This window comes from Nuphar pumila, chromosome 1 (genome assembly GCF_984573655.1).
Source record: "Nuphar pumila chromosome 1, dmNupPumi1.hap1.1, whole genome shotgun sequence".
Lineage (NCBI taxonomy): Eukaryota > Viridiplantae > Streptophyta > Magnoliopsida > Nymphaeales > Nymphaeaceae > Nuphar > Nuphar pumila.
Window position 1 is genome coordinate 39,904,442 of NC_143249.1, and position 16,803 is coordinate 39,921,244.

At 36.2% G+C, this 16,803-nt stretch overlaps 1 protein-coding gene across 1 annotated transcript in view; it reads right to left on the reverse strand.

The window, feature by feature from the left end:
• LOC149848767 (putative magnesium transporter NIPA4) overlaps positions 1-16,803 on the reverse strand; it is a 47,399-nt gene that overhangs the window by 9,793 nt on the left and 20,803 nt on the right. Inside the window, exon 7 of the mRNA XM_089997335.1 lies at positions 9,107-9,199. Within this exon, the coding sequence (XP_089853461.1) occupies positions 9,107-9,199 (93 nt within the window). The remainder of the gene's footprint in view (positions 1-9,106; positions 9,200-16,803) is intronic.

Genomic DNA, 16,803 nt, shown 5'->3' on the forward strand with positions numbered 1-16,803 from the left:
AAACTATGAACCACACAGGCAAATGTGGAGAGGTTGCTAGAGATTAAAAAATATTCATGGGAGCAAAATAGAGTTTTTATTGTTTCTGATGGGTGGACAGATATTCAAAGGCGTCCACTAATCAATTTCATTGCTTCTTCGCTTAGTAACCCAGTATTCTTGAAAGCAGTTGATGCATCTGGAGAATATAAAAATGCAGAGTATTTGAAAGGATTGTTTACAGAAGTCATAAAAGAAGTGAGTGATCAGAAAGTAATATAAATCATTACAGACAACACTCCAGTTTGTAAAAGTACAACATTGAGTTTGAACGGTGAGTACCCTCATATTTTTTAGTCTCCCTGTGTAACACACAACTTGAATCTGACCCTCAAGAGCATCTGCAGTCCCAAAGAAGAAGAAAATTCACCAGCATATGCTTTATGTTCATGGATTGAATATTTAAAAAAAAATGTCAAAATCATTAGGAATTTTATTGTTAACCACCATCATGCTAATGTTATATTTAATAGGCATTCTAACATAAAATTATTGAAGGTCGCTAAAACACGTTTTGCGCCCATCATTGTGATGGTGAAGAGGATTAATGAAGTGAAGAATGCTTTGGTTAGCATGGTAACTGATGAGAATTTGACATTCTATCGTGCTGATGATGATGCTAAGGCTCAAGAAATTAAAAAATTCATTGTTGATGATGAGTTTTGGGACAGAGATGTATATTTCCTTCAATTTACGCAACCTATTTGAGAAATGTTGAGAGAAGTTGATAGGGATGAACCCATGCTTCACAAAGTTTATAAAATGTGGGAATAATATGATTGAAAAAATACAAGTAGTTTTCAATCATGAAGGAAAAAATCCTGCATTTGATGATTCAAATTTTTTTAACCATATTCATTCAATTTTAGTCAGAAGATAGGATAAGAGCAATACTCATTTGCATTGCATGACACATTATCTTAATCCAAAATATTATGCAAAAAAGTAGCAGAAAGGTAGTATTGGTTGTGTACCTCCAAATTTAGACCTAGAGCTATCAAGACATAGAAATATGTGTATGACAAGACTTTATCCAGAAGCACATATTCTAAATCAAGTCACACAAGAGTTTAAAAAATTTGCATCTTCGAGATTATATGAACAAGTATTACTCGCAAGAAAGGAGGATAATATAGATCCTATCACATGGTGGTCAACATTTAGATCAGAAACACCTCTTCTCCAACGTCTTACATTGAGATTGTTATCCCAACCTACTAGTTTATCTTGTTGTGAAAGAAATTGGAGCACATATTCTCAAATTCATAACATGAAGAGAAACAAACTCACCAGCAAGTGTGCTGAGGATTTAGTATATGTTCATTTAAATCTTTGACTACTTTCGCAAACCAATGATAAATACAGATACTAATTCGCTCACTTAGTTATTTGACTATTTCTTAGTTTTTCATTTAAATATACTTATATTGTATTTAACATTTTTAAATTGGGTTTGTAATGTAGACAAGGAACATCCAAATTTTGGGATGTAAACCCAGAAGAGTGACTTAGAGGGACAGCATGATTTCAACATTGCAAACATGTATTTATCTGAGTTCAACCTTCCTTCTTATGATGCATTTGATGATAAAGTAGAAAATTATTAAGATTCATTACTTCATCGTCATATACATTGTAGGATATACTTTTGGTATGTAATTTAGTTCTTTTTTGCTTTACTTATTTAATTGTTTCTATAATATATTTAGGTTGATTTAATTGTGGTGTTAGTTTTTATGATATATAATAGAATTGTAGATTGTTAATTTGATTTATTGCATGCATGATGAATGATATTATGATAATTGTTTTTTATTTCATTAGTGTTACTGGTGTTAACTGTTAAAACTTCAAAATTATATATATATATATAATATTATATATATAAATAATATTATATATATAAATAATATTATATAATTTTTTATATTTTTGCCCTCCCGCACTTGCACCCCCGTACCCAAGGTTTTTTAAAGTGCTGCATCCCTGCACCCGCACCCATGTGACATAGAAATGGAGAAAAGGGAAGAAAAAAAAAAGAGTGAATGTGCGAGAGGAAGAAAAAGAAACAACAACAACAACAAGAAAAAGAAAGAAGAAAAAAAAGGAAAAAGGAAAAAGGAAGAAGAGGAAGAAAAAGAGAAGCCAGAGGGTCAAAGAAGGAAGAAAAAAAGAAAAATAAGAAGGTAAAAAAGAAAAACAAAAGAAAAATAAGAAAATGAGAAAACAAAAAAATAAATCTTTTGGGGCGGGAGGAAGAAGAAAAAGAAAGAAAGGAGAAAAAAAATGACAACCATGTCCTTGCGGCCTAGGAACCTCCTAGGCAGCCTAGGTAAAAAGACAAGGCCCTACCACCTAGGATCCATAAACCTAGGTAATGGCCCTACACCTAGCTTGCCTAGGTTGAGCCTAGCATAGCTTTTGGCAATGAAGTGTATGAGGTCAAGTTGGTGAAAAAAACTTGCACCTATGAGTTTTAGCTAGAGAGTACTCTACTCTATAGTGTAGGTGTAGCCAATATTCTCCCTATATATATATATATATATATATATATATATATATAGAGAGAGAGAGAGAGAGAGAGAGAGAGATTGTAGCTTCTCCTAGACCCCCTTTAAAAACGTATTTGCATGTGTTTTTTTTATAATCCAAACTCAAATGTGTTTATCATTACATATTCACTAAAAATCATGCTTTGGATCAAACCAATTTAACAAGAATTCTAGATTTTTAGTTAATCAAGTTTTTGATGTAATATGTGTTAAATTATGTATATATAAATATACATATACATATACTTATATATATATACATTAGTATATATATATAAGTAGATATACGTATATATGTATATATACATAATTATATAGTTTTTTCCTGTTTTGTATAAACCAAAAACCGGATAGGGGTGTTTTGGTAATTCCAAATGTACCTTTTTCTTTTTTACCTTTTTCTCTTTTTCCCCTTTTTCTTTTTCTTTTTTATTTTTGTCTTTTTGCTTTTTGGAATCATAAAGGGGCCCCACCAATCTAGTCGTTGGGGCCCCAACAGTCATATTTATGACCGTTGGGGCTCCCAACGACTAGAAGGGAGCCCCCTTTATGGGTCCTCTTTAGTGCTTCCCTCCACTATATAAAGAGGAGGTTCCCCCTTGTAAATGTATGGGTTTTTACACCCTTCTCTTCCTTTCTTCGATAAATCCAACTTATGACTTTAAGTCATTTTCTATATTTGTGAGTTTTGTGTGTGCACATTTGGTGTTTGTGTTCTTGGCTCTTGTAGTCACTCTTAAGGAGTGACTTTTTGCCCTATTGGTGCTTCCGCCTCTTTTCATTACATGGTATCAGAGCTCGATTGGTGATTGGGCTTTTCTTTTGTCATCTTGGAAAGCGTGCCTCTCAAAGTTTTGAAGAAAGGAAGTATATTTGGTGCCGATGGAACGTGACTCTAAAGTGGAGCTCTCTTTCAAGCTAAATGGGTCCAATTATCTCATGTAGGCCTCCGCTATGGAAAATCATCTAAGAGGTAAGAAACTTTGGGGTTTTGTTATGGGGACTACTCCCGAACCCTCTCTTGTTCTTACCAAAATTGAAAATGAAGTTGAAAAGGCTTTAGATGGCGATGAGCGCATCAAAGCCATTAATGAACATCAATCCAAAATCGAGGATTGGGAAAGTAACCATGCCAAAATTTTGGCATGGTTTATGAACAATGTAGATCTTAAAAATTGTGCCAATATTGCCAAGTTTAGAAGAGCCAATGAGGCTTGGTTTTTCCTTAAGGGTATGTATACCCAAAAGGATCTTGCTCGGCAATTCTTTTGTCAAGAAAAAATTCGTTCCACCAAACAAATGGATATGAGTGTCCGGGACTATTTTAGCTCTCTAACCCCTATTTGGGATGAGCTTGCCCTTCTTGAGCCCAAATGGGTTGCTCCACAAGACATTGAACTAAGAAGGAAGCAAATTGAAAAGGAGCACTTTTTTCAATTCCTTTATGGTCTTCGCCCGAAATTTGAACAAGTGAGGGCATCTCTTCTCCATAGAAGCAAAGCCCTACCTATTGAAGATGCTCTTGCCAAGGTATGTCAAGAAGAAACTCGACTTGGCTTGAGCATTAGGAATGATGAGGTTTTGGCCGTTAATAGGCCCGGATCAAATGTTAAAGCATATAGACCTCCCCATTTTAACAAAAATATCAATGGGCCTAGAAAGGGAATCATATGCCACTATTGTAATGAACCGGGGCACATTAGACCGGTTTGTCCAAAGCTTAAAGGAAAGGTTGCCGCGGTTGGAGAAAATTCTCCAAAGAAGGAAGAAAGTACCAAAGAAGGAGATATCAAAGAAACTCTTAATCATATCTCCGAAGTTCTCCAACACCTTCTCAAGTCTTCTCCTTCAACATCCGGAGCCGCCATCGCCTACTCTTCATCACCTCCAGGTATGTGGATACTAGACTCTGGTGCTTCTTTCCATATGACATCTCATAAAACCTCCCTTTCCAATGTTTTTTCCGAACCCATGTCCTCCTATATTTCAACGGCCGATGGAACGTCATTAAAAATTGAAAGTATTGGAACACTTGACTTCAAAAATTCTCAAAACTTTTTTGTTCCTAAAGTAAGAGTTGTTCCAAAAATTAATTTAAATCTTTTTTCCGTTTCCCAAATCACTGACCATGGATGCCAAGTCTCTTTCTCACCTAAAGATTGCATCGTGCAGGATCTCCAGTCAGGGAAGCTGATTGGGCAAGGCCATAGAAGGGGTGATCTCTATTTTATGGACTTTTTGACGCTTCCATCTAAGTCATCTTGCAATCTTGTTAAAGACAAAAGTATTGGAATTTGGCATGAGAGACTTGGTCATCCAAATTTTGTAAAAATGTCTCTTTTCCCTTTTTTGAACAATACTTGTAAAGACAATCACATGACTTGTAAAGATTGCATTTTTGGGAAATCTAAAGCTACTCCGTTTCCTCAAAGAAGTTATTTTGCCACTCGGCCATTTGAACTTGTTCATTCCGATGTGTGGGGACCTTCCCCAATTTTATCTAAAGGAGGTTTTTCGTATTATGTGGTCTTTATTGATGACTTCACTAGATTTACGTGGATATACTTCTTAAGTCGCAAATCTGAAGTCTTCTCGTTCTTTAAAGAATTTCATGCAATGGTTAAAAATCAATTTTTGGGAAATCTATCTATTCTTAGGTCTGATTCGGGAGGTGAATATATGTCTAATGATTTTCAAAATTACTTAAAAGAAAATGAAATTTGTCATCAACGTTCTTGTCCCAACACTCCGCAACAAAATGGCCTTGCGGAAAGAAAGCATAGGCACATAATAGAAACTACAAGAACATTATTGATTTCAAAAAATATCCCAAAATCCTTTTGGGCCGAAGCGGTTCTAACTTCAACATATCTCATCAATAGAATCCCTTCATCCTCTTTGAAAAATCTTTCTCCATTTGAAAAACTTTACAATATGTCTCCCGATTATAAAATATTAAGAATTTTTGGATGTAAATGCTTTGTTTTAACTCGCAAAAATGATAAACTTTCTCCTAGGGCTATTGAATGTATTTTTTTGGGATATGGCGAAAAACAAAAAGGATATCGATGTTTTGACATACTTAATAATAAACTTTATATCTCAAAAGATGTCACATTCCTCGAAGAAGAAAATGGTTTTTCGCATCAACCGAATGAAAATATTGACTATTCCTTTTTATTTGACTTGTTACCTAAAGAAAACATCATAGATGATCATATAGATCTTAATGAACCTCTTAATGAAGATCTTGTTGAACATCCAAATAATGATCAAAACTTAGAAGAAAATGCTTCAAGACAAATACAAGTCTACTCTAGAAGGAATGAAAGAAATCCTCCATGTACCCTTGAAAGATTTTCTCAAAATGAGTCGATAGAAGAAACCTCTCAAAGAAGATCAAATCGCATTCCTAAGATTCCAAATAGATTTGTTTCTTATGACTCTTTTTCCCCTAATTATCGAGCATGTCTTCTTGCTCTTCACTCCTTTCATGAACCATCTCATTACAATGATGCTAAACAATATGATCATTGGAATGAAGCTATGGAGCTTGAACGTAATGCCCTTAAAAAGGCACAAACTTGGGAAATCATTGATCCTCCCAATGGCAAGAAACCCATTGGATGTAGATGGGTGTTTAAAGTAAAAACTAAGAGTTATGGTTCATTAGAAAGATATAAGGCTAGGTTGGTAGCCAAAGGTTATGCCCAAGAGTATGGGGTAGATTATGATGAAACTTTTGCCCCAGTTGCTCGAATGACTAGTGTTCGAGCCCTTATTGCTATAGCTTCTGTTAAAAAATGGCCCATCTTTCAACTTGATGTTAAAAATGCTTTCTTGAATGGTAATTTAAACGAAGAAGTTTATATGGAACCACCTCCAGGTATGAATTTAAATGGAAAAGTTTTAAAATTAAAAAAGGCTTTATATAGACTTAAGCAAGCTCCTAAAGCTTGGTATGACAGGTTTAGTAATGTATTAATCAATTTAGGTTTTTCTTCTTGTTATACTGACACTGCTCTTTTTGTCAAAAGGACAGGTGACTCCATTATTATGCTTCTGCTGTATGTTGATGATATGATCATCACTGGGAATGACAAAAAGGGAGTAAATGATGTTAAGTCTATATTAAAAGATACTTTTGATATGTCTGACCTTGGTTATTTGAGATATTTTTTAGGAATTGAAGTGGCTTATTCAGCGCGTGGGTACATCTTATCTCAAATGAAGTTAGTTGCAGAAATTTGTACCAAATCAGGAATATCTGATGAAAAGAAAGTGGAGACTCCTAAAGTTATCAATGCGAAACTAAGACTTGAAGATGGTGTTCTTCTTGAAGATCCAACCCCCTACCGTCAATTAATTGGATCCCTCACCTATCTATCCATCACACGTCCAGACATAGCTCATGTGGTTCATGCAGCGAGCCAATTTCAGCACGCTTCTACTACGGTTCATATGGCGACCGTAATGAGAATTGTGAGATATATCAAAAATACCATCTCCAAGGGACTCTTCTTATCCTCTTCCTCATCTCTTGAATTGACTGCTTTTACTGATGCTGACTGGGGAGGAAATCCCAATGATCGGATCTCAATTACGGGTCTTTGCATTTTTTTAGGTGAATCTCTCATCTCGTGGAGATGCAAGAAGCAGCAGAAGGTCTCCTTATCATCTACTGAAGCTGAATATCGGGCTATGGCGATGACAACTATGGAGATTGTGTGGCTCAGAAGTCTTCTTGGTGACATGGGCGTTCACATTTCCACTCCCACCAAGCTCTGTTGTGATAACAAGAGTGCGATATACATTGCCAGCAATCACACCTTTCATAAGCGGACCAAGCATATCGAAATGGATTGCCATTATGTTCGAGACAAATATCTCAAAAGGACCATCACATTGCCATATGTCACTTCAGAGTATCAACTAGCTGACTTCTTCACCAAGGCGCTCCCAACTCCACGATTCATGTTTCTTCTTGGCAAACTTTCGATCTTCTCCCCGTAAAGTTTGAGGGGGCATGTTAAATTATGTATATATAAATATATATATATATACATATACTTATATATATACATTAGTATATATATATAAGTATATATACGTATATATGTATATATACATAATTATATAGTTTTTTCCTGTTTTGTATAAACCAAAAACCCGATAGGGGTGTTTTGGTAATTCCAAATGTACCTTTTTCTTTTTTACCTTTTTCTCTTTTTCCCCTTTTTCTTTTTCCTTTTTATTTTTGTCTTTTTGCTTTTTGGAATCATAAAGGGGCCCCACCAATCTAGTCGTTGGGGCCCCAACAATCATATTTATGACCGTTGGGGCTCCCAACGACTAGAAGGGAGCCCCCTTTATGGGTCCTCTTTAGTGCTTCCCTCCTCTATATAAAGAGGAGGTTCCCCCTTGTAAATGTATGGGTTTTTACACCCTTCTCTTCCTTTCTTCAATAAATCCAACTTATGACTTTAAGTCATTTTCTATATTTGTGAGTTTTGTGTGTGCACATTTGGTGTTTGTGTTCTTGGCTCTTGTAGTCACTCTTAAGGAGTGACTTTTTGACCTATTGGTGCTTCCGCCTCTTTTCATTACAATATGAACCATTGATTTTTTTTGGTTGAGCTAAAAACGCATCTGAACATGAAAAATGTTTAAGCTAATACATGCTTTCTACTAAATAAAGCATACGGATGACATTTATGTGTTTAGATTAAGCAAAAATCACATGAAGGTATCTTTCTTAAAGGGGTCTGAGAGATAAATGCTCTCTCTCTCTCTCTCTCTCTCTTGGGTAAGTCTTCGGTATGCATGTCCATACGGTATCAGTGAGTTAAACTCACAAGTACAGGTCGTTTCAGATTGAGTAGAAACAACTTGCACGTATGAGTTTCAACTCATTGATACCATATGGTGTGAATACCAAAGACTTATATATAGGTTTTGACTCATTTCTTCTTGTTATGATAGCGAGTGAAAGACATACAGTGTCAGTACAGTGTATTATAGATAATGTCACACAATTACAAATTTACAATAGTTAGCATCTTTCTTGAAACTGGCAAAATGACTTCGCCAACAAACCTGTATCAAAGTGTCCCCAGTCACCAATTCTGTCAACTTGCTATTTTCAGAATAGAAGAAACACAATAAAACTAATCAATTGATGACAGTGATTTAAAGTATCCAAGAAAGAGTTTGACTATTTGAAGCCATTGGCTGTGATAAACTACAAAAAATTTAGCATGCAATGATAGATCAAATGCCTAACTTTTCATTGCAGATGATATCCATGCCACCATATTCTTCATTGAAGCTCAGATCCAGAACAACAAACTGATATTAGCTATCCACCAGAATTAAAGAGTTAACAGATTGATGGCAAATAAACATATCACATCATATGAACATGGGGAATTGAACTAGAAAATATTTTTTTTCTTACAACAGTTCATAAATTATGGGAGGAAGAGGGACATATAGATGCAAGAAAATTGAATTACCTTAAACATTATGATACTAGCCAAAATTGTCAAAGAGGTAAACATGACATAATATATTGGTGACACAACTGCAGTATTGAATGTATCAAGTGCCTGCAAAAAATGCATCGGTTAAGATACAATAATAAGTTGAGAAAATATAATGGAAACAAATATGGCTTATGACCTTAGAAAATCATATAGTTCATGATTTGAACATCAAGCAATCAAAATGGCATAAGTTTTACTAGAGCAAGCAAATAAGCACAACACAAAGAAAAGGCGAAGTATTGCAAAAAACATGAGAATGCCAATCAATCTCAACATGTTCAGCTTCCTTCATGAAAAAAATCATTTTCAGAAAAGTGTCATATTGTTGCCACTGCAAATCATCACTAGGAAACTAGCTTCAGCAAGTGGCCATTTGTGTCAATCCACTCCTTAAAAGTGGGAATTGTAACCATGTTTAAATTTCATACGAGGAATAAATGTTGCAAATCAGTTTGACCATTTGTTGACTAAATGACCTTTAACCCATAATAACCAGGGCAGCAGTAGAATCATAGGATCAGAAGAAGAAAAGAGGAATAGACTGGGAACATCACCAGATAGGTAACAAGTTACCTCTTATGTTATTTACCAAAAAACATTGCTTTTTGCATGTGATGTTGGTTCCATGCATTCAAGCAATGTTGTCAGTCGCTCCCAGAGCTAAAAATGCATTAACCCATGACTGGAGTAGGGCCCCACTCTTCATCTCATCAAATATTATCTAACTTTTGGTCCCATATCAAGTGTAGGGCAAGGAACTCATGTAGGGTTGGTCACTAAAGCAATGGGACTCCCAAGTTCTAATGTTCAACCTACTTCCTTCTATGATTCTAATGCCTGCCAAAAAAAATGTCAAGCATTTTCACACCACCTTTTGACATGAATCAATCATTTACTCATGATATTTTCCTTCCAAGGCCAAAGCAAACTCATAAACTGGTACTTTGGCATTGATTTCCACCAATATTCTCTTGGAAAAAAGGCTCTTACAGTTCAGTTGTTGTGCTCAGTTCATTCTTCTAATCAGAATATCAGTATTAAGGTAATTTTCAGAGAGGCAACTTTCAAAGAGAATCTAATTTCAATGATTTTTTCATGTGAAATCTTAAAATCTTGGAAATTTGGTGGAAAGAAAAATAAAAAACTATACAAAATTCCCCAGTGTTTTTGGAACAAACTAAAATGTAGAAAACATTAATAATTACAACTAATTGCTTTTATCATCCTATCATAATGACATTGAAAAATGGCTGATAATTTCAAAAGTCATGAAGTACCTTTAAATTGTTTTAAGAAAATTGGTCCAAGAGATGAATCACTTCCACAGAAATGCTGTTCACTTCTGAACTCCTATTAGTAGTTGCCCTTGACATGAGAAAGAAAATGGACAGGCAAAATATTTTGTTCCAGGTCATACTTGATTAAGGTCACTCTTGCCACAAAAGAAGGATAATATATTTCTCATAATTAAAGAACATTATCTCACTCTCACACTATGATATAATCCATGGTTACCAGTCGAGGAAGCGGAAGCGGGAAGCATGACACTATCAAAATTTTAGGAAGCAGGAAGTGTGGGACGATTTAAAAGCGAATCAAGAATCGTCTTAGAAGCGACCTAGGAAGCGAACCGGAAGAAACCTAGGAAGCGAGGGGGAAGCGAAAAAAATAAAAATAAAAATAAAAATAAACATACAAAAAAAATGAAAAAAGGGAAAAAGCGTGGGGGAAGCGCACTTCCCATAAATGGGAAGTGTGTTTCCTATAAATGGGAAACATGTTTCCCATAAATAGAAAGCGCACTTCCCAAAAAAAATCAACGCTTCCCAACGCGTTTCGGAAGCACGACGTTTCGCGCTTCGGGGAAGCGCGCTTCCCCACTAGGCTAGGCGCTTCCGGTAACTTTGATATAATCACATATGTGCACAAACACTTTTGTTGTTGTTGTTGTATCTCACTTGCAATACTTTTCACCTTATTTGTTGTTACTTGTTTATGTGAATGTCCATGTGCATGACCTTACCTCACAAGCCTTCGACAGTTCCACTTATATTAAAGCATACATAAGTTTAAATAATATTTACATCATAGTCATCTGTACCGTTAAAGGTAATTTCTCGGCGAGTCGGAGAGATTTTCAAAAGTTGATAAATCTCGGGAATATCTTAGGAATTTAAAAAATTGGAAAAATATAAATAACAACCAAAAAGTTAAGAAAATAATAAATTTTGCATTATTTTTCTTCATATAAAGAAACATGTTTTAAAGGTTTTAAAATATAAAAGAAACAAAAACAGGAAATGCAAACTTAAAATAAATAAATAAAGAGTTTTTCCCAAAAATATCATGATAATATCACGATATTTTGTCTTCTGGCAATACGATCATGAGCCTAAGCCAAAAGCATACGAGCATATTCTAGAGTATCAGACCACTGACTTGACTAGACCATATACTTATAATACAAGATTGTTGGCAGCTTTTAAATGTTAAAAATCAAGTTTCATATGGAAGGTCTTTCAGATCCTACACAATAAAGGTGTGCTTTCCTCACAATAACACATTCTAATATCACACAAATCATACAATTTAGCACGTCATCATGCCCCTGCTTTAGCTTAAGTGCCCACATTCTATATATCGTGCAGTATACTTTGAACATATCGTTGCATGGATCATGTTGCTATTATCTTCTTCTAACCCAGACCTATCAGCTATAAGAATCTGAACTGGAGAGCATATGCCACTTACCCTTCTATAAGTTTGTGTTTACTTGAGTCCACTACTTGATTTCATAGAATAGTAAGAGCAGGGAAATATGTTTCTTGAGATTGTGCATCATATACCCATCATTACAAGTTTGATTGCTATGCTTCAATCCTCCTCTCAAATGTAGGTAAACCCTTAATCACCATCTCAGTTTTTGTATTGTAAGATTGCTATCCACTTTGCCGGTAAGAATACTTCTTACAAAAATGTAAAGCACTTAAACATTAATTGATGTTATGTTAAGCAGTAGATACTATATGGTGCTATTGCCCTGACCCTTCGTTCATAGGTACTTGTTTCCTCATGCCCTGTATACAAGCCCTTTGCAACCCGTTCTGATGTTAGTGAAAACAGATTCAAGGTTATATTATCTAGAGAATTTGTTTTGACTACTGCAACTCAAAAACTCTGGATTCCCTAAACAATTTATGTTTCCTCCTCCATGTATAAAATAACCCTGAAGTAGAGCAACTAATGTTTTTCTTTAATGCATTAAGGATAGGCCTTCTACTACATGGCATAATTGGAAATGCCTGCTTTTCTCCATTCTAGGGATGTCAAGTAAGATAAACACTGATGAGCATTAGTGTTCTGTTCTCCCAAGTGATTGAACAACTGACTTTTACAACTAGGGAATTGAGACTTGAACTTGAAGAACCAGATCTGGATCTGGTTGAGAGTTCAGATCCATTTCACGTCATAGAGAGTCCTTTATGTTGTAAACTTTTTGTGTTACTCTTTTGCCATTTTATTTGTATTATATTAGAGATAAACATTGAGGCAATATTGTAAAGTGTGAAGTCTGTTATTATAAAAGGTCAGCCCACACGTCTCCCTCTTTTGAGGAACGTATTAGAGAAAAATAAACATGTCTACTCCCTTCTTTTCTTTCTTATATTGCGGTAAATCTAGTTCAAAGATCGTGAGCCATATTTTATTATGGTATCAGAGTAGGGCCGATTGATCCGATTTGTTCCAGGTATGTTCTTATAGAACTTGATCTGCCTTTTGGGTGACCTTTTTTAAATCTTTTCTATCTTTTCCCAATCTGCACCAAGACGGATACGTATTCGGGTGCAACCTAGACACTTTCGGGAGAGTCTAACCAACCCAGGTGCTCGACTGCCATTTTGGAACATTTCTACCTTTTCTAAATCTTTTCTATCTTTTTCCAATCCACACCAAGTTGGATACATATTCGGGTGCAACCTAGGCACTTTTGGAAGGGTCTGACCAACTTTGTTGCTCAACCGTCGTTACAAGACGTTTTTGTCTTTGTCCCTCTCTTGTTTTGTATTCCTTCCTTCTTATTTTTGTCTTTATATCAGATCTAATCAATCTAGTTTATATATGTCTTATCTGTTGTTCTTCTTAATCAAATATTGTCAGGTTGCCATGATAAATCCTCTCTTCTTGGATCTTTGCATCTGATTATCAAATCTGACGTTAAATCAATTTCTGATATTTTTTTATGTAGTTTGTCAGCAAAACTGCTATTCTCTTCTTGATATCAGATCTGAATATCATGAATTTTGGTGGACTTGATCTGATTTTCTCAATATTCTAAAACTTGTTCTTGATTCATACTGATATAAAGTCTCATTAGATCTGGATATCATCAGTTTCTGTCTATATTTGAACTGGGTATTTCTTTCTCATCATATCTCTAGATATCATCAGTTTATGTCTATATATCTCGATCAGAAAATCACATCATATATATATATATACATATATATATATATATATATATATATCAACTTCTTGTTTTGAGTCTTTTGACCTACTTTTATATATGCAGAGTATCTTGGTTCAAGGCTTTCCTAAAAAAAAAGGAAATTAGTAATTGCGTATTTAAGTATTTTGCTTTATCCAATCCCTAAAAAAAGGATCTTGTTTATGCCTTGATAGGTGTTTGAAGTAGGTCATTTGTCTGATATTTTCAGCTGCATATATATTCCTTTTATCCATTATGTCATCTCTTATTGTTTAAAAGATTGTTTGATATGGATTTGGGTTCCCCCTCTCCAAATCTGTCTTCCAATTTTCTTCCATAACTTGTTTCTAAAAAACTCAATAACTCTAATTTCCTGATTTGGAAAAGGCAAATTACTCCCTTTATAAGGAGTCAGGATCTAAAGGGACATTTGGATGGGTCTGTCTCGGTTCCACCAGAGTTTATTTTGTAGGATAAAAAGGATGAGAAGGGACAAGTCATTTCTTCATCCCAGATCATGAATCCAGAGTTCGCCAGTTGGATGAAAAGGGATCAGGCCCTAGTAGCGTATATCACCCTGACCCTTTTGCAAGAAGTTTTGATTGGTGTGCCAGGCACGACTATGCAGTTATGAATGAATTTAGCAGGGACTTATTCTCAGATATCTGAGACCAAGGTAATGTTTTTGAAGCGTGAATTTCAATATTTAAAGAAAAACAACACATCTATCATGGCTTACCTTAACAAGATTAAGGGCATAACCGATCAGTTAGCCGAAATTGAGTATGAGGTATATGACAAAGACAAAGTACAATAGACCTTAAATGGTTTAGGACCGGAGTACCATGTATTTTCTACCACTTTGGAGTGTCTTGAAGCTCTCCCTACTTTTGAACATCTGAGGCCTAAGTTACTTATGAGATGTCCCTTAGGGCCTATCAGACAGTGTAAACAGAGGATAGGGAGATTCCCAAGATGTTCTTTATACCGGATCCTTCCATGGAAGAGGTCGCGGATTCCGAGGAGGTAGAGGATGTGTAAGAAGTAATGCAGTAGGATGATGTTTGTTGCCTACTCCAAATATGTCTTTTTTAAACAATCAATGAGGAATAGGTATCCTTACCTGCTAGTGTGTAAGAAACCTAAGCACATAAAGGCAAATTGTTGGTTCAAGGACGATCTCGGGTATAATACTCAACTGAATATGGTTCAAAACAAGCCAGAAGGTGGAAATAAAGGGCAACAATAGAAGGCACAATCAAGTGAGACCAGCAATGCAACGTTGGATAAAAATGTGTCATTGGCTCTCAATGGTTTGAATCTGAAATAAAATGAGCAAGGGATATAGTACATCGACTCCGGGGCAGCCAACCACATTAATGGTGCTATGGGTAAGTTTTTTCACTTGGTTCCTTATCATGATAAAGGCAATGTTGTGACTACAGATAGAACTCAACACCCCATATCTCATGTTGGTCGAGTCTCCATTCTTATTTCTAGTTCTAAAGTCCTTTTCTTATCCAATGTTCTTTATGTTCCTAATATCAAGAAAAACTTTATTTCTGTTTCTAAACTAGAGATAGAACTCAACACCCCATATCTCATGTTGGTCGAGTCTCCATTCTTATTTCTAGTTCTAAAGTCCTTTCCTTATCCAATGTTTTTTATGTTCCTAATATCAAGAAAAACTTTATTTCTGTTTCTAAACTTGTAGATGATACAAATTCAAGCATCTCATTTACCCATGATTCAGTTTATGTGAAGGATCATACCACGAAGAAGACGTTCATTGAAGGAGAGAGATGCGAGAATATATATGTCTTTAGGGAGAACCAAGTTGGAAAAACAACCTCTAAAGTGCTGCCCAAACTAAAGTTGCTGTCCTTATCATCATCTTTTATTTATGTATCTAGTATTGATGAGTCAAATTAGTCTGAAATATGGCATAATCATTTAACTCATTATAATAGGTCTTTTGTTGAGGAACTTGTTTCTAATCATCTTATTCCTAAGTTCAGTCTATGACAAATTTCTAAAGGTTTTTTAGGTTCAAGTTGTCAAATAAGCAAATCATGTTTTGCCTTTTCCTTCACCTAGTAATAATACCTTCAAACCTTTTGAAATAATTCATTCTAATGTCTAGGGTCCTGCACCCAAGAATTCATTATCTGAAAGTAAATATTATGTCATACTTGTGGATGACTTCACTCCTTCACTCGTTATACCTGAATATTTTTCATGAAGCATAAATCCGAGGTATTCAACATATTCTTCAAGTTTCATATGTTTGTTAAGAACCATTTCCTTAATCCTATTCTTAGGTTTCAATGTGATGGAGGTGGAGAATTCTGCTCAAAGGAATTCATTGACTATTTGAATGATAATGAAATTAATTGCATAATATCTTGTTCATGTACACCTCAACAAAATGGTGTTGCCAAAAGGAAACATCGTCATATTGTAAAGTAGTCTTGTGATGATTCATGCTAGCAATATGCTCATGATTTTATAGACAGAGGCCTTTCATTCTGTTGTTTTTGTATAAACAGGCTGTCAATGAAAATGTAAAATCCCATTTTAAAAAAAAAAAAAAACTGTTTGGACCCGGGCCGGGTCGGGTCCGGACCCGACCCGGGCCCCTTATTTTAGGGTTTTGCGTAACCCGACGCAGGGTCCCGAGCGCCGCACTCCCCCCCCCCCCTTCTCCCCGTTCGTTCTGGGCTGGATAAGGAAACCCATCGAGGGTTTCCCCTTTCGGGTGCCCCCCTGCGGCTTTAAGAGAAAGGATGGAGGGCGAGGGGGGGATCACGCCTCCCTCTCGCAGCCCTCGCCCCCCTTCCACGCCGGTATCCTCCCTGCTGCGCACGTCGCCGACGCCGGCCACCGCTCCCAGGTATGCCATCCTCCCTTTTCTCTTCTCCTCCCTCTTCTTTTCCTCACCCCCCTCGCCGTCACCTCGCCGGGAGGCCGGCAGGCAGCGTACAGCCCTGCCGTGCCCTCCTGCCTCTCCGGTATTCACCAAAGGGCCGACAGGTGACCTGCAAGGCTCCTGTCGTCCCTTCTTCCCTCTGGGGGTGCGCCGGAGTGCCGGCAGGGGACCAATGGCCCCTGCGACACTCCCTCTCCTCGGTGGGTGATAGGGAACCGACGGGAGGTCGGGTGCCCTCCCTGTCACCCCCGT